Below are 19,112 nucleotides of genomic sequence, written 5' to 3'. Positions count from 1 at the left end.
TCTGGAATCATGAATAGGAAAGATATGCCGGCCGGCTAATAATTCAGCACCCAACCTTCCGGGACCTCCAACACACGGTGACGTCAGCACGTCGCGGACCCAGCTTTACGTGATATACATGCCAATCAAGAAGAAAGGAAAGGTACGCTGCTCCAGGTGAATGTGATGTCCTAATGGACTAGGTGGTCTTGGTGGTAGCCCTGGCTCGCTTCCATGACACTGGAAAGTGGACACTGGATACAAAATATATTTGGCTACACACCACCGCTGGTCCAAAAGTGTCAGTTGCATCAGGTTGACGCATTTCACAGGCTTCTAGGAGGAAGCACGATGTTTGTGTGAAATGTGTCAACCTGATCCAACTGACTGTGTTTAGGTGGTAGTACCCGTTGTACAGTTTATTCAGTAAACACTTTTGAAACGGCAGTGGTGTGCAGCTGAATTTATTTTGTATCCAATATGCATGCCAATGTTAATATGCTCACTAAAAGTCTCAGTATTGCCATACTGAGGCTCACAAAGCCTCAGTATTGCTGCGCTTAATTCTCATTCGTCTCGCCGTGCACCTTTGGGTACAAAGAGATCCTCTAAGTCTAAGGAGGCATTTTATGTTCATGAACAAATAAAATGGACAATCTATGATGACTGGGTCAACCCAAAAAAGATTTTCAACCCTCCGAGAATCATTTCCAAACTCTATCTTTTGGAAAAAGAATTCATAAAAAAGTGGTCTATATAGTTGTATATAAAATGCGCTATTTATTTTTCAAAAAAGTGTTTCACAGTGCTAAACCTTTTATCCAATTTCTATGTTTGTAAATGTCAAAAGCTAGTAAAAAGGAATATAAGTGGTTAAAAAAAGCACTTGAGGGTTTAATCTTTTTTTTTATAATTCTCCTTTAAGGGGGCGTGGCAGGGGTGTGTCCTAATAATATATGTCCTTCCTTCACATCTCAAAAAGTTGGGAGATATGTCTAATGACAGAAAGTTTGTGTACCATTTAAAAGACCAGGTTCAGGCCCAGCTCTGCAATCAGAAATTGCAGCAATAGCTTATACCAGCTATTGCTGCAATTTCTGTTTGTCAAATTGCAAAGCTGGATTGCTTATACCAGCTATTGCTGCAATTTCTGTTTGTCAAATTACAGAGCTGTGTTGCACATTGTCAAGGCTGCGGATAGGGGAGACCATCGGTCCTCTTGTAGGGGCCCAAGGACGCGGGCGGGCCTCACTAATCACCCTCCCTGTGTCGACCCCCCCTCCCAGCACTGTCTCTAATGTAAGCTCTGCTCCTGAGTTTGTTATATCTGTAACTTTGTTTTTCTCCCTGCAATTCTTCCTATACTCCTTGTCCCAGTCTGTATATTTTTTTCACTTCTCTCCCCCATTGCTCTGTCTTCCTGACACAGTCACAGCTGATAAGCTGCATTCCCAGGGGGTGAAGAATTTATTTATACACTGGTTCCATAGCTGCCTTTTATCTTGTCCCAGTGCAGTTTAGTGTGCTTTATGTAGCTGGGCTTCCCACTTCTCTCCCCCAGACTGCTTCTTGACCTATGCAACTTTGCTTCTTCTCCCCTTCTCTGTCCGTTCCCTCTGCATCCATGTATCATCTCCTTCTATTTAACCATTTACTAACTGATTTGGCAGTAGTACACTCCATTTTTATCTTGGATCTACAGGTAAGCCTATAATATGGCTTACCTGTAGGTACAGTGAATATCTCCTAAACGTAGCAGCCGGTGATAGCACCAGAGCATGTGCACTGCGCTGTCAATGGATGAAATATCATCCATTGAGAGAGCTGGGCTGTGACCATGACACCCGTGGGCATGCGTTTGAGTTACATGATTGCAGTTTGGCCAAACGACTGGAGCCCAAAAAAACAGAAAGAAGACCAGATGAAGATGGAATCCCTCTTAGTAGTGACAGCACACCGCTGAAGAGATCTGTTTTTTAGGTTAGAAAATTATAATTAAGGGCTCATTCCCACAGGTACTCTGGCTGTGTGAAGGAGGGGTTTGGGCTGGAGCCACCTGTCATTCTATGGGGATGCAGCGCCTGTATGAACACAGCTGCAGGTCCTAATTGGACAGGTGTGCAGGTGAGAGGTCCCCAATTGCACAATCTGTGTTCGGGCTGTACACCTGCATCCCCACTCCTGTCAAATTAGGACCTGTAGCTGTGTTCGTACAGCTCCAGGTGGCTCAAGCCACATAAATGAACCACTGATTCACACTGTACAGGCCACAGCACCCATGTGCATGAGCCCCAACACCCGCCCCCCAACCACACACACACAGATTTAGTTATCTACTCAGTTTGAACTTTTAGATTTAGCAGGAATTCTGTGAGTTATGTTGTATTTGTGTCTGCTAATAATGATTGTATTGCATTTTTATCTAAATATAGCTTTAATATTTGGGGGGGGGGCCTGTCAGGTAGTCTGTATGGGGTCCCACTATTTCTATCAGCAGCCCTGCACATGGTACCTGTATGAAATGCCATGCTGCCTTTTCCTTTCAGCATACTGGGACACCCGGAAAGGAGGACAACCCGTGGAGCTGTCTGTCATTGAGCACAGTCATCGAGATCCCGTTTACAAGGTCATCTGGCTCCAATCAAAGACTGGGACAGAGTGTTTCTCCACCTCCACAGATGGCCAGGTAATCTCAGAAAATCCCTGGTGGTGAAATGGAAACATGAAAACAACCCATTAAAGGCCCATTAGATGCAAGTTAGGGGATTTGGCTGGAATGTGGATTTAGGGTGTCTTTCTATCCACATCTGAGACGGTTGGTGGGTCAGATGACCTTCTTTTTGGGGGGACTCTTGCTAGAGTTCCTGGCTCTGTGTCTCCATCATTGTTAAGCCAAGTAAGGAAGTCTCACTCCTGCTGCTTGATTCTTCATAATGTACATTTTAAATCCCAGTCAGATGTTTAAACCTCTCTCTGTGCCATGCAGATGGGATATGGAAGGAGCTGGGAGCTCCTAGAAAATGATCAAATTTCAGGTTGCAAAGTGCCCAGCAAATGGATGATTTGTAGATTTTTTTTCCGGCAGGTCTTGTGGTGGGACATCCGAAAAATGAGCGAACCTACAGAAAAGCTAATTCTGGACATCACGAAGAAAGGGAACCTTGACCTGGCTTTGGGTGGAATTTCACTGGAGTTTGAACCAACCATGGTGAGTACCCTGAGAATGGACAATATCACGCGTTAAAGGGGAATCCCCTCACAGACATCTATTACTATAAATGACTGTAGGCTGCAGCTGTGTCTCCCGGGTAAAGAAATATGCCCATATATTTCATTGTACAGTCTCGTGCGCTTGTGTGCATGAGGCAATATTTGCTTTATATGCAGGCTCTGCTTACTGCTCTGTAGTGCTGTACAGCAGTTGTGCCTTACTATTTATCTGTCACAGTACAAATCTACCAGTCACAATGTGCTTTCTGTGTCAAGACTACCGAAAAATGGGGCCGGTCAGCATACAGACTCAAGACACTATAAATCCAAATTAAATTAGAAATGGCTCCAGATTGGTTCTCCACCGTAAAAGAACCAGCGCCATGCGTTTTGCCCATGTGGGGCTTAGTTGTGCTTTCTGTGTGGCTGAGATTCTAACTCTGTAATTGTTGATTAGAGTGTAATTGTGTAGGTATATCCTTTAAAGAGGACCTGAACTGCAGAAGTTATGCTTGAAAGGGCAAGCAGAAGACTAGTTATCAGTATTGCTTAGAGGCTTCCTGCAGCTGATTTCAGACTTGACATGCCTTGTTTTGCGTTGCCTCTGTGTGGCATAAGCCATCTTTAAAGTGGACCAGAATACATAAAGTAAAGATTTGCTATGATATAGAGAATATCTAGAAATGTTAATTGTGCCTAAGCAGCACTCAGAAGGGGTTATCCTTTGTCTTAAATTCTTCCTGTGCCTTGAAATCTGTGTAAGATTATCTAAGGCATTACTGCCTCTGAATGCCAGTCCCACCAGATTTGGAGTGAGATTTAGTGGTGTCGCCACTGCGCTGCTCACTGTTCTCCTTGCTGGAGAGGAAGCTGTACCTGAGGATCTGCAGTGAAAGGAACTCCCTGCTTCTTTTCCATCCATTCTGTTGACCTGTGCTTTCTCTACCTCTCTTGCTGCTTCCTCATCATTACCCTACTAATCATCGAATAACCATCAGGGGGGCAGCTCTGACATAAGGAAGCTTCCCTTCTGCCACGATGGCCACTGCCACACAAAGACAGCGTGCAGAAAAAGGCATGGTAAGTCAGCTGTGAGAGGCTGGGAAGGCAGAGATTATTATTAATATTATAATACAGGATTTATATAGCGCCAACAGTTTGCGCAGTGCTTTACAATATAAAGGGAGACAATACAGGGACAATACAAGAGGGTTAGGAGGTTCTGATAGTTTACAATCTAAAAGGGAGGGGCTGGTGGAACAAAAGGTAATAGCCGTGAGGGATGATCTGATAGGGAAATAGAAGACTTGGTTGTTAGCTAAAGGCAGGATATGCTTCCCTGAAGAGATGAGTCTTCAGGGATCACCTAAAAGTGGACAGAGTAGGAGATAGCCTGATAGATTCCAGAGCAGGGGCGTAACTACAGGGGTTGCAGGGGTTGCAATTGCTACCGGGCCCCATGCTCCAGGGGGCCCGTAGCAAACCAGTGGGTGAACTTCCAGGATCTCAAAGGTCACACTTGCGACCGGGCCCTGGCATTGCACCACTGTGGGGAGGCCCCAAGATTGCAGGAAGGGTACCCACTGCAGAACTTGTGAAAGGGTCCCGCTGTGGGACCATAATAAAAGGCCATGCAACAAGAGTAAAGAGCCCCAGGATTAGTGGGAAGAGCCCCGGGCTTGAAGGGAAGGGCCTCGGTCAGGGGTCTGGGGGGCCCTTCGTGGTTTCTTGCATCGGGGCCCTGAAGGTTCTAGTTACGCCTCTGTTCCAGAGGATGGGAGAGGCTCTGAAGAAGTCCTAGAGACGAGCATGGGAGGAGGAGACAAGGGAGCTTGAGAGCAGGAGGTCTTGAGAGGAGGGGAGATTACAGTTTGGGCGATATTTGGAGACAAGATTGGTGATGTAGCTCGGGGGCAGAGTTGTAAATGGTTTTGTATGTTATTGTTAGTATATTGAATTTTATTTATTGGGCAATGGGAAGCCAGTGGAGGGATTGGCAAAGAGGGGTGGCGGACACTGAGCAGTTGGTAAGGTAGATGAGTCTGGCAGTAACATTCATGAAAGACTGAAGAGGGGATAGCCTGTGAAGAAGTAGGCCAATGAGGAGAGAGTTACAATAGTTAAGGTGAGACATAACAAGGGAGTGAATAAGTTGCTTAGTGGTATGGGGCGTATTTGGAGATGTTACCGAGGTGAAGTCTGCAAGATTTAGACAGCGATTGGATTTGGTACTGAAAAGACAGGTCAGAGTCCAGGACTACACCTAGCACCCTGGCATAAGGGGAGGGACTGATGGTTGTATTATTGACCTTGATAGAGAATTCAGTGGAGGGGGCATGGGCAGGAGGAAATATTATGAGCTCAGTTTTAGAAAGATTGAGTTTGAAGAAGTAGTGGGACATCTATGCTGATATGTCAGTTAGTAAGTTAGTGACCCGTGAGGAGACTGAAGGAGTGAGGTGAGGAGTAGAGAGATAGACTTGTGTGTCATCAGCATATACTGCTGACAATTTTTTTGCCCTCTGCTTTCCTTTTTAAACATAGCTTCCCCACTACAGCTCCTCTTTAAAGGTCAAGCTTCATAACCTGATATATCATAAAGTATATTAACAATGATCTTCCTTTGCTTTTCTGTAAAGCCAACCAAGTTCATGGTGGGAACCGAGCAGGGCATGGTAATCTCCTGTAACCGCAAGGCCAAGACTCCAGCTGAAAAGATTGTGTGCACTTACAGCGGACACCATGGACCCATTTATGCCGTGCAGAGGAACCCCTTCTTCCCTAAAAACTTCCTGACAGTTGGAGACTGGACAGCCCGGATCTGGTCTGAAGATTCCAGAGAATCCTCCATTATGTGGACAAAGTAAGCAATTAAGCAATGGTGAATTTATACTAGAGGAGCCAATGGGTCACGCATGATACCAAACCAAGTTAACACTACTATAGCTGCATTTAGGGGTGGGATGTCTTGGCTAAGTTGTAGGCCTGAACTGCTTGTATGTTTCTTTGAGTAGTAATGGTGATTTTTTATCTGAAAAGACCTGAAAATCTACCAGGTAGTGTAGGTTTAAATGAGATCTCCAGTAAAAAACAAAAGAACAATTGCCCTGTAAAGGTAAAATGAAAAAGCATCTTTTGTTGCAAAACTCGCCTTCAGTTTCTGGGCTCCCTCCCTCTTTCATCAGTACTTTTTTTTTGTCAAAAGACATCTTCAGCATTTCGGCAGCAGCAGGAAGATGATTTATTGATACTGTATGGAGGGGAAGCGAGCACAGAGCATGCACTGGTCACTCCACCCAGTGTATGATCTCAGCACTCAGTCCCACTGCACAAAAGTATTCCACAGTGAAACCACCAAGAAACGGGGAATAATGGCACCCAGTGACCAATAAACAGGAGGGAGTTTGAGGGATGAAGGATGAGGGGGGGGGGGGGTTGGGGGTTTGTGGGTATGGGTTAAATTGGACATGGTTAAAACGGGTAACTTTTGTCTTGATTGAAGAAAAAAATTAAAGAAGAGAAAAGTTCTAGTGTGTCGCCCTTTGCTTGCCTTTATCTGGCCCTTTGGGCACTATTCCTTCCACTGATATGAGACATTATTCTCCCCACTGACACCAACATTGACGTACTATTCCTCCCACTGACACCAACATCGGTGTACTATTCCTCCCACTGACACCAATAATAGGGTCACTATTCCTCCGACTGACATCAATGATGGGACACTATTCTTCTCACTGACACCAATGATGGGACACTATTCCTTCCACTGACACCAATGATGGGACACTATTCCTTCCACTGACACCAATGATGGGGCACTATTCCTCCCACTGACACCAATGATGGGACACTATTCCTCCCACTGACACCAACATCGGTGTACTATTCCTCCCACTGACACCAATAATAGGGTCACTATTCCTCCGACTGACATCAATGATGGGACACTATTCTTCTCACTGACACCAATGATGGGACACTATTCCTTCCACTGACACCAATGATGGGGCACTATTCCTTCCACTGACACCAATGATGGGACACTATTCCTTCCACTGACACCAATGATGGGACACTATTCCTTCCACTGACACCAATGATGGGACACTATTCCTTCCACTGACAACAATGATGGGGCACTATTCCTCCCACTGACAACAATGATGGGGCACTATTCCTCCCACGCACACCAATGATGTAATCTTTTTACTACCATTGACCACCAAGACTGTAGCATTGTTTACTCCCACTGGCCACAGTCTGGGCCCCTAAAGTTTGAAGGGCAGTAAACTGGTCCTTTGCTTCAAAAGTTTGGACAGCCCCTGCCTTAAGGGCAGTCAGTGTGAGTTTCGCACTTCTCTCTGGGCTCAGGTACTCTGGGAGTAGCATATCCTCTACACTTTATAAAACGCTTAGTTGATTTCTTTGTCATTTACATTTAGATATCACATGAGCTACCTAACAGATGCAGCGTGGAGTCCGGTACGACCCTCTGTGTTCCTGACCACCAAAATGGACGGCACCCTGGATGTCTGGGACTATTTGTTCAAACAGAACAACCCGTCTCTCAGCCTCAAAGTGAGTTCTGACTCAACCTCAATATTTTTTACCAGTTTGGCTGTAGGCTGAAAGACCAACCGTGAGCGTTGCCAGTAAAAAACAGTCCGATTCTCCCTTTTATTCTTAGTGTCATGTGAAAATTAAAGGGAGAAAATGATTGCCTCAGGCAGCACAGGCAGTTCTTGTTGCAGACACTTTTGCACATAAGAGTTATTGTTATTGTTCTCTCTGCAAAGTTCAAAGGGCTGAATACAAAGTGCAGGACCCATTGCAGCCAATCAGAATTCACATTGCTAACACACCAGTACAAGCTGGATTCTGATTAGTTGATGTGTGTACTGCACTTTTCTTCTTACACTGTTTTATTAAAGCCCAACTGCGGGAATGCAAAAAGTCTTCCTCCGCAGTAGAGCTGCACCCAAACTGCAAGGGTTAACAGCTTATTTCTGTTTAGGGGATTGTAAAAGCAACTTTAGGCTTTTAGAGATCCACATTTGAATCACTTTTCTGAGGCATGTGACAGGCAACGAAAAGGCAATATGATGCCTCCTGACCTCCTCTTTTAACCCTGTAAATGTCACACTAATGCCCCGCAACTGCTTGCATTGTACATGGTTGCAGAGTGGCCCCATAGATTTGCATAGGTAGCATTTGGTGGCGGTAACACCCAAAAATTCCAACATGCACAGCATCGTGATCGTGGCATGTTTACAGCCCTGAGCCGGCTGTGTTTGCTTGATTGGGTCAGCACTGCCCACTGAACCTGACTGGGAGCGATAGTTTTTGCTATGGACGCAAAGTCATCGTGACCATGGCATGTGAACACCCCCATCCACTGCCTTTACAGCTTAAGTGGGGAGCGGGTGATAAAAATGTAGCTCAACCACACGTTTTTAATGCCTCCAACCGCAAGTCTAAATCATCCAATCCTGTTAACCCAACTCATCAGACTTCCCTACACTCTAACAGTGGCCTGTCCCCCAGTATTCTCATGCCCAGTGCAGGTCCATGCATCTGATTTGATGACATCAGAGGACCTTGATGACATCAGAGGACCTTGATGACATCAGAGGACTGCTGAAGCTTAGGGTAGAAGAGGCTGCAGGGACCAGTTTAGCAGCATGGAGGAGCTTCGGGAAGGTTGGATAAGTTGGGTTCAGGAAATAAACATGAACTTAAAGTGGTTGTAAAGCCTTAAGGTTTTACACAGACATCGAATGTGATTTGCATCGCATTGCTGTGCGGATCACATACGATGTCTGTGCGATGCAAATTCAGCCATATAGTTTGAATAGCTGAATTCGCCGGCGGACCCCATAAGAAGAGGATCGGGGCTACTCTGTGCAAAACCATTACACAGAGCAGGTAAGTATAGGCATGTTTGTTATTATTTTATTTCTATTTTTTTTTTAAACAAACGTTTACAACCACTTTAATCCATCCGGTCACATCATCTTCTGTGTCAGTCAGTGGCAGCTGCAGGGAAGAGAAGAGAGCGCTCAACAGTTGGGAATACCTGTTGTGATGTCACCCATAGGCTCCTATGGCCCATCCATTGAGCTGTGTAAATCTCAGGTCTGGATTGACAGAAATCTGGATGGACAGATCTGCTGAGGGCCGCACTATCAGGAATAGTAACGCTGTTAGCGCTTGGTGGCAAATAATACTTCCTATTCCTATTATATTTAATATAAGGTAATGGTAAAATAGATTTTTCGATATTGTTCCCTGCCATGCATCTCTTTGAAGGAAAGGTCTTTTGTTGGATTTTATCCATTGACATGATTGCGGATAATAACAAAATGGGTTATTTCTCCTCTAAAGGTGTGCGACGAGCCTCTCTATAGCCTCCGCGTACAGGATAACGGGCGATTTGTGGCCTGCGGATCGAAGAATGGTTTAACAACCCTCCTGGAGATGTCATCAGGCCTCTGCACCATGCAGAGGAACGAGAAGAACCTCGCCACCGCTGTGAGTCCATCAACTCCATCCATAATGGGACATTTCACCTGGGGGGGGGGGGGGGGCTGGGATAAGGGGTTAATGCTGAAATCCAGGTGGGTATTAAAGACACAAATGATTGCATCTCCGTATTAGCTCACCCCTTTCCCGCCAAACCCAGCATCCCTTTAAAGGCTTTAAAGGCTCTGAATTCCCAGGGGCAGGAGGGATTGGCAATCATATAACTACTGTGATTGGCTGTCAAAGTGGTCACATGATCAGGAGCCAGTCCTGCCAGCTACTGATCATTAGTGGGGACTCTTTGACAGTTTAGTCTCTGTGCTGGGAACCAGGACTGCTATTAGAAATCACAGGGCCCCGAAATCCCCCACCCTCTAGAAAATACCAAATTATATTTTTGCTAAAAACACTCTAAAATCATTAATATATGTATATGACATATTTAACGGTCCCTTCCCCTGCTCTCCATCCTTAAACATCCTCTTGTGTGCCCACAGCAGCTGCCAGTGGGAGAGGAGAGGAGGGAAGCCAGAAACGCTGCAAGGAAAAGGGGAGCACAGGAAAGGCCCAGGAAAGCAGGGGGATGGAGAGTTGGAGATGCAGATACTAGAACTGATACTCCTGCAGCACAGCTGAAGGGAGGGAGCGTAGGACAAGCTAGCAGCGCTGCAGGAGGAGGCAGAAGAGGGTCGGTGTCTGCAGGAAGCCAGTACAGCTGGCCCTCCTGCTCAGCAGGTGTCCGGGCCCCCCTTTTTGAACTGATGATACCTGGGTCCAGTACAGCAGGGCTGGCTGTACTGCCTTATCAGCGGCCCTGCTGGGAGCACCCAGTGGACAACTTTTAGCACAGAAACCTTGACGACCCAGTGATGCATATGCGCCAATAGACACATGTGCAGCCCTTGGGCATTAAAGCCCACCCTCCTTGCCGCCACACATATGCGATACATGTGCAACAAGGGGTTAAAAAATATATCTAAATCTAAAAACAAAATTATAATATATTGCAGCTAATTGGTCCTTAGATGTGTTCGCTGCTCTAATGCCTCGTTTGCACTGAGCGGAACAGTTCGGGTCGGTACATTTTCGGAAGGGTTAGAATGGTCCGGCCTATTCAGGTGAGCGTTTCCACTGCAAGTTGGACCGCCAGGGGCCATGCAGGGTTCACACCAAATGTGGTGTTTGTTTTGTGCTTTCGTTTGACGTGAGCATTGACATTTTCCTGTCCACCAATCAGTGGAATGTATCGTGTGATGCCAGTAGCTCCGCCCTAACCGTCCCGTACCATTTCCTATGGCCCTACATCTGAAGGAGGATCAGGAATGGTGCGGTTTGGTTCGGTTGTATGGGCCACTTTCATAATGGAAACACTCAAAATAGCGTACCGTACCGAACCGACCCGATCCACTCAGTGGAAACGAGGCATAGTTTTCCTTTTTACAGACATAAACTGGTTATCCTTCCAGAAATCAACTTTCCTTGTCATTTCCCCGCTCACTGAGCTGAAACTTGCAGCAATATTAGCAGACCTCATAACTATCTTCCTTGTCATGAAGATGAGGAGAGAGGGAGGATGTTGTAGTGTAAATCAGGAAAGCATCCTAGGGTGAAAAGGCTGCTCTTCCATAGATAGAGAAAAAATATGCCTTGTCACCCTAGGGCAAGAAGTGTGTTTACTGGCAGGATCACCAGGTAAAAACAAAGGAAAAATAAAAATTTCTGAAAAAAAGAAAACGAATGCAATCTAAGGACTGATAAGTGGCAATATACTACACATTTGTCCCTGGGTTTAGATACACTTTAGGACTCACATATTCAAATCTAGTCTTTTATGCTCCAGGAGTCCTACTAGTGTGTTCCCTTATAGATCTATTAGTTTGTGCATTGCTCATCTCATAACCTCTCCATTTGTCCTCAGATGTTCGAGCGCGAGACGAAGAGAGAGAAGATACTGGAAGCGCGGCACAGAGAGATGCGGCTAAAGGAACGCAGCAAGGCTGAGCCAGGTAAAGAGGAGGAGACCAAAGAGGACAAGCCGGAAGAGAACACAGAGGAGTTGATCGCCAAGGCAGAAAAAGACTTCTTGGAGATGATTGAAGCTGAGCGGAAGAAGCGGGATCAGGAAGAGAAGAAACTGCAAGAAAAGGAAGAAGAGGTATTAATAATATGATTTTTGTACTCTCCTTAACATCCTTTTATCTAAGTCTACTGAGCCTTATGATAAGCTATAGGTATGCTGCCACCTACACGGCTCATAGTAAACTGAAGGCCAGTCTCCTTGGGGCTAAACCTCCTCCTACCTGCGGAAAAAGAATAGCTGTGTCCCTCAATTTACTTAAAGTTAAGGATTTTATGGTGAGTACAGAAATCCTATTTTTCTCTATCCTCAATTGAATGACACAGGTGTATGGTAAAAAGCAACCAAAGGACATCTAAAAGCAGTCCAAGCAGGTGGGGTTGGCAAGGGCGGCACAACAAAACAAACACATTTGAACCCAGCAGGATAAAAACAAACCAAGGCCATTAAAAGTCACTTGCAGAACCTTTCGGCCCAAAACTAGCATCTGCAGAAGCAGACAGGGTAATTGTGTACAACATAGGGGAAGTATGTGCAGAAGACCAGATCTCAGCTTTAAAAATCTGTGACACCAAGGCCTGGTGATGGCCCAAGGAACAATCACTACCCTAGTAGACTGGGCTTTACCAGGACATGGAGGCACTTAATCTTTTCCCTCATAGGCCTGCCCAATAACCTGTTAAATTTTAGTGGATCTTGAGGCCCGAGAACCCCTTTTAGGACCTTCTTGACTGACAGAAAAAGAGAATGCCTAAATTAAGCTGTGGCAGAAGGGTAAACATTAATGGCTATCTCCACATCCAGGGCAATGGTGAGAAGACCAGAGGCAGACACAAGGAAGGTAACACAATAGCCTCATGAAGGTGAAAAGCAGAGACTAATTTGAGTAAAAAGGAGGTCCTTGGTCCTAAAACAACCTTGTCTTTATGGAGATCAGATAGGGCTCCTTATAGGACAATACTGACAACTCAGACCTTCTGGTCAATGTCAGGACCTGGATCACTTGCTGGTGGCACTGTGGTTCCTTGGGCAGAGGATTGTAATTCCAGTGTCCACTAGGTGTCTCCCAGCAGCCAGCAGACCCCAGTAATCAGTTTCCACCTGATGCTGGATGCTGGGAGGGTATTTATGTCCTCCCCCCTACTAGTGCTTCTCGCTCCAGTGTTATGTCAGGAATCAGCAGCAGGGATGGCCAGATCTGTGTTGCTACACTCTGGGACCAGACTGTGTATGCTTTAAGTGAGATTTATTTACAGCAAAACAAAATCCAACCAAACACCAGCAAACATAAAAATACAAGTGAACCAAAAACCCATTGACAGAATACCTAACTAATAGCCAATAAACAGTAGCTTAACTAACAATTACCTATATACAATATGTACAAAACATAGTTTAAGTTCAGCAAAGCACAGTGTTGTCAGCTCAAGTAGGACGTTAGAAGCACAATGGATTATTTTTTTTTTTTACCAAAAATGTTCACAGTTTTTAAGTGGATAGAACCAGGAAAAATGTGCATGTATTGCGAGAATATACTAAATACGTTGCTTTTTCCTTTATTTTGCCCTGACTTCCACTTTTATCCAATCACCATGGAATATGTCAAGGCAGCTGATTGTCCAAGAACAAGTTGGGAGGTGTGAAACCACTCTGTTCTTTTTCCAATATCCAGCCACTATTGTGCTGTGAAGCCTTGGACAGGTGTTAATTGGTGTGATTCATCAATCTGCTGGGTTGGATATGGTAAAATGGCATTCTATGTGAGTGACCCCTGTGACTGTCAGTGCTGAGAATGTTTCCATTATAGCTGACATAGCTACTAGATAAGTAGAGAAAAGTTTGTAAGATAACAAAACAGGTCTAGTCAATTGGGCTAGCTATTTATCCATCTAGTATGTCCCACTTGGTGGCCAAACTTGTATCAATAGGATCATTCAGCTAATCATTCAACACAATCAAAGTAAGTTTTGTATGCACTGCATAATCCTTTTCTTTGAGTCCATTGAGAGGCACAGAAAGTCTTAAACCTTCGGGTTATACTGTCGCCTGCAGGAACATCTAACACCGGTGTAGCGCCCTCCCAGTTAGGCTGTTAGGTACATTTAGTGGCCCCACTGTAGTTGTGGTTGTTAATTATCTCGGTCTGCTCAGAGTTTCTTCACTTTCTGTCCCATAGCCATTTAGGAAGTGAAAGGAAATACTTGTAAACTGAGGGAATTCCTTGGGGACCCTCAAGTCACCAGAACTAGTGTCCCTATTGAAAGATATCCCCTCTATTACTTTTCTGGGGAGAACCTAAAATTTGTGCTTTTTCTTTTACTTTCACTAATATTAGTAAACAGGACAAACAAAGGATGAATCGCCGTAATGGGGACTCTGACAACAATAAAAACTGACAAGCGTTCTAATCCCTCTGCATTCAATCCAAAATTTAAAAAATACAGTTTTGCCTTTAGTTATACTTTAAGGGCCTGAGGAGGACAGCTAATAAAGGGGAGACCTGCTGAAGGACACTGTTTCCAAGTCCAGGTCTGAAGGACCATTTTCTTCATTAAGGATCTACTTGTGGAGAATGGGTGGCAGCCACTCCAGGGACACTGAGTAAAGACCTTACTAGGAACTGATAGTTGTTGAAAGGCTACCCCCAGAGAAGCTGCTACTGAGAGACTAGAAGCTTGTACTTCTGCTGTTGTTGCTGATCACTTTAGAGCAGGAGTGGGGAACCTTTTTTCTGCCAAGGGCCATTTGGGTATTTATAAAACCATTCGGGGGCCGTACAGAATTATCACCTTAAAAATTAGCCTGTTATATTTGGTCAAACATTTAATTAACTCACCCCTAATGTGATGGCTGCAACTGCTTCTCTTTGGTGAGGTGTGTGATGTTAGCTGGTATTGAGGATGTTGCTACTCGCAACAGTTTTTCCAGGTTTGCGTCGGTCAGTCTGGAGCGCAGTCGACTTTTTTGTGGTGGTAAGATTTGAAAAGAACTGCTGGCAGGTACTGCTGGTGGGTACAGCTGGCTGGTACTGCTGTGGGTACTGCTGGCTCAGGCTGGTACTGCTGGCTTGTACTGTGCTGTGAGTACTGCTGGATGGTACTGCTGGCTCAGGCTGATACTGCTGTGGGTACTGCTGGCTGGTACTGCTGTGGGTACTGCTGACTCAGGCTGGTACTGTGCTGTAGGTACTGCTGGCTGGTACTGCTGTGGGTACTGCTGGCTCAGGCTGGTACTGATGGCTGGTACTGTGCTGTGGGTACTGCTGGCTGGTACTGCTGGCTCAGGCGGGTACTGATGGCATGTACTGCTGGCTGGTATTGCTGTGAGTAATGCTGGCTGGTACTGTGTGTAGGTACTGCTGGCTGGTACTGTTGTAGGTACTGCTGACTCTGGCCGGTACTGTTGGCTCTGGCTAGTACTGCTGGTTCTGCTGTGGGTTCTGCTGGTTCTGGCTGGTACTGCTGTGTGTACTGCTGGTACTGCTGTGAGTACGGCTGGCTCTGGCTGGTACTGCTGGCTCTAGCTGGTACTGCTGGTTCTGGCTGGTACTGCTGGCTCTGGCTGGTACTGCTGTGTGTGCTACTGGCGGGAAATGCTGGCTAGGAGAAGTGTAGCAGCGCCACGCTGGAGGAAGAGGTGATGTTTCCTGTATTGGTCACAGGCAGAGTACATTTGATATCACTCCGCCTGTGACTCACTCAGACTGTCATAACAGAGCAGGAACTACAGGAAGCATCGGCTCCATTCTGACAGATCAGCTGAGAAACACAGACTCAGCTGCATGGGGGGCCAGACCAGATGACTTTGGGCGCCGCATACGGCCCCTGAACCGTAGGTTCCCCACCCCTGCTTTAGAGTATCCCGGGACCCTAAACCCCTCTTCTGTTAAAATTCTGCTGCAATTAATCTTAAAACATTTTCCCCTAGACCACAAGAGTCAAAAACAAGGCCCGCAGGCTGAATCTGGCATGCTAGGCCATTTCATGAGGCCCTTGCACCTCTCCTGCAGCTGTGGTACCCCCCTAGTCTCCGCCCCCACTTTGTGTCAGCAGTCCACAGGAGAGAAGACAGACCTCCTCCACCAGATCTTGTGCTTCTTTGTGCATTACCCCTTGATCTCTGCCTCCCCTGGTCTCAGCATTCAGCAGACTCTGGCAGCTGACTCTAGCCCCCCACTGGTTCTCCTCTAGACCTTGCACGTTTTGCTTCCTAGCTCTGCCCTCCCTCTGATTCTTCTCTACAGCAGTACAAGGTAAGGGGGGTGCACTTAGATGTGAGGAATGATGGGGGACTCATGACTTCTTATGGTGGGGAGGCTCTGGAGTGTCTAAGCAACCTGGAGATTGTGGAACAAGAGGCCTGGAGCCCCTTTCAAGTTTCCTTCCCAGCTGACAAAAAGGGATTCCATCTTTCTGATGATGGTCCATCTAAGCAACCTACAGATGGTGGAACGAGAAGCAGTAACACCCTTCAGGGTCTATCCAGGGACAACAAAAAGGGAATCAATCTTTTTGATGGGGACTGTCTGAGCAACCTAGAGAAGGTGGAACAGGAAGCCCCTTTCACGTTTCCTTTCCAGATGACAAAAAGGGATTCCATCTTTCTGGTGATGGTCCATCTAAGCAACCTAGAGATGGTGGAACAAGCAGATGGAGCATCCTTCAATATTCCATCCAGGAATGACAAAGGGGAATCCATCTTTCTGATGATGGTCCATCTAAGCAACCTAGAGATGGTGGAACAAGCAGATGGAGCATCCTTCAAGATTCCATCCAGGAATGACAAAGGGGAATCCATCTTTCTGATGAATGTCCATTTGGGCAACCTCGAGATGGTGGAACAAAAGGATGAAGCACCCTTTAAGGTTCCATCCAGGGATAACAAAAAGGGAATCCATCTTTCTGATGATGGTCCATTTGGACAGCCTAGAGATGGTGAAACAAGAGGATGGAGAATCCTTCAAGGTTCCATTCAGGGATGACAAGAGGGGAATCCATCTTTCTGATGATTGTCCATCTGAGCAACGTAGAGATGGTGGAACAAGAAGATGGAGCACCCTTCGAGATAACATTCAGGGATGACAAAAGGGAATCCATCTTTCTGATGATGGTCCATATGGGCAACCAAGAGTTGGTGGAACAAGAAGATGGAGCACCCTTCAAGGATCCACCCGGGATGACAAAAAGGGATTTTTTTTTTTGTAAGAAGATGAGATTGAGAGATAGACTCACACAGCCGGAGTAACATCCAGACAATGGACTGAGATTTCCTTTTGGTGACCTGGAACCAGACAGAGGAATGGCAGAATGATGTCCTGGTAGTGGTGCAACAAGGAAGTCCTCGTCCTCAATATCACCATGTCCCTATGCAAGACCAGAAAGAGTTCTTTGCAGGATAAGGCCACCAGTTCCAACACTCACCTCACAGAGGTGAAGGCTACAACAAATACCATTGTGTGGGTGAGAGTATAGAGAGGAATGTTTCTAACATGTTCAAATATCAGTGCTTGAAGTACAGAAAAGCATCTTAATAGGTCACCAGCTTGTAAGATTCTGGTACCTCTGGTACCCTTATTTTCCAATTTCTTTATAAATATTGCGTCCCACCTTTTTAGTTAGGTGGAACGCATATACCTTTAAGACGGATGACGTCATCACTGAGCGCCGCCGAGCGGCTATTTCAATCGCCAGCATTCTCTCTCACATTGTTCGTTCAATGTGATTGTGTGTCCACATGCTTACCAGCTTGTCTCACTATCGGAACCTCCAGCTAACTGCATTTACCTGGATCAGACCGGAACCTTGCCACGGATCCCGTATCTCGCTACCGGATCACTCCCTCATTACTGGACCCCTCTACTTACTAATCCTTACCTAGTGATAAGTACCCCACAGGGGAATCCTCCATAACTAAACTTACACTATCATCTACTGCACATTCAGGACTGTTACTCTCTATGCATACTAATTCTACCATCTGCACTGTTACATAGATTGCTAGCTCTTGAGTCTACTACCATCTATCCTTGCACTGGGTTAGTCTATCCTGTATGTCATCTGCTGTCCTTACCACCTATTACCATACCTGATTACTAACCTATCTGCATTCTACCTATTACCATCTACTACTCTCCTGAACATTACTATCAAGTGCTTACCATTACTGTCACTGCTCACACCTGTCCCTTCAGCACATCACCTCCATACTACCATATACATCCTATCACTCCAGGAATATCTTATTTAGTGTATGTATATTTGTATGCTGAAGCAGGCAGGCCCACAGTGATGAGTCTGGAGAGTTGGATCTGGTATTCCAACACATCTCTACATGACTGCTGAGTGGAGATTCTGCAGCTGCAAATCCAGCTTACTATAAAAATGCAGGAGCGGTACAGATTGAACGAACCTAAAAAATGGATTCAGCAGAATTACCCACTCAAGTGACACAATTAAAACAACAAGTAAATGCATTAATACTTTCTCTTACTGAAGTAAAAGAAGACAATCAGACTCTGAGACAGCAGGTAGCCCAGCTTTCCCAGCTTGCTGCTGCTCAGTCCCCTGAACCCAAAATACACCCTCCTCTAGTGTTTACAGGTGATCGGAAAAAATTTCGTGAATTCAAAAACGCATGTCAATTACTTTTTTTGCTAAACCCTCGTACTTACCGTACTGATCAAATTAAAGTCTGTACCGTCATTTCATACCTAACGGGTGATCCACAGGCCTGGGCAGACTCTCTCTTTGAGAAAAATGATCAGCTTCTCAACTCCTATACTTTATTCCTAGCGGAACTCACTAGTTTATATGATGACCCCAATAGGCAGAGTACTGCTGATATCCAAATGAGGGCCTTAAAACAAGGAAGGAGACCTGTAGAAGACTTTATAGCAGAATTCAAAAGATGGACCCTTGATTCAGGGTGGAATGATACATCTCTGCAAACTCAGTTCAGACTCGGGCTGTCAGAAGCCGTTAAAGACGAGCTCGCCCGAGCGGATTTACCTGGCACTTTGGATACCTTAATACAACTCATTATCAACGTTGACAGATGACTGCGAGAAAGAAGGGCTGAGAAAATGGGAATGCCATTGTCTAGTTCTTCTCGGATTTCGGCCGTTGATCCTACTCCCATGGAGGTAGGAACCATACGCCCACCTTTATCAACTACTGAACGATCCAGGAGAAGATCCAGTAATCTCTGCATGTACTGTGCATCCCCGGATCATTCGATAAGCGTCTGTCCCCTTGTCCGCAAAAAAGAGGTTGAGTGTTCACATGTCTTACTAGGGGGATTAACGACTTCCTTTTCTAAATCC

The 19,112-nt window shown here is 45.6% G+C and overlaps 1 protein-coding gene across 1 annotated transcript in view; it reads left to right on the top strand.

Moving 5' to 3' along the window:
• Nucleotides 1-19,112, top strand: part of DNAI2 (dynein axonemal intermediate chain 2) — a 51,161-nt gene that overhangs the window by 24,166 nt on the left and 7,883 nt on the right. The window contains exons 7-12 of the mRNA XM_082272524.1: nt 2,526-2,665; nt 3,065-3,187; nt 5,829-6,052; nt 7,635-7,770; nt 9,577-9,723; nt 11,633-11,869. Of these exons, the coding sequence (XP_082128650.1) occupies nt 2,526-2,665; nt 3,065-3,187; nt 5,829-6,052; nt 7,635-7,770; nt 9,577-9,723; nt 11,633-11,869 (1,007 nt within the window). The remainder of the gene's footprint in view (nt 1-2,525; nt 2,666-3,064; nt 3,188-5,828; nt 6,053-7,634; nt 7,771-9,576; nt 9,724-11,632; nt 11,870-19,112) is intronic.

Source organism: Pelophylax lessonae, assembly GCF_965119305.1.
Source record: "Pelophylax lessonae genome assembly, chromosome: 11".
NCBI classification, from domain to species: domain Eukaryota; kingdom Metazoa; phylum Chordata; class Amphibia; order Anura; family Ranidae; genus Pelophylax; species Pelophylax lessonae.
This window is presented reverse-complemented; position numbering and strand designations above follow the sequence as displayed.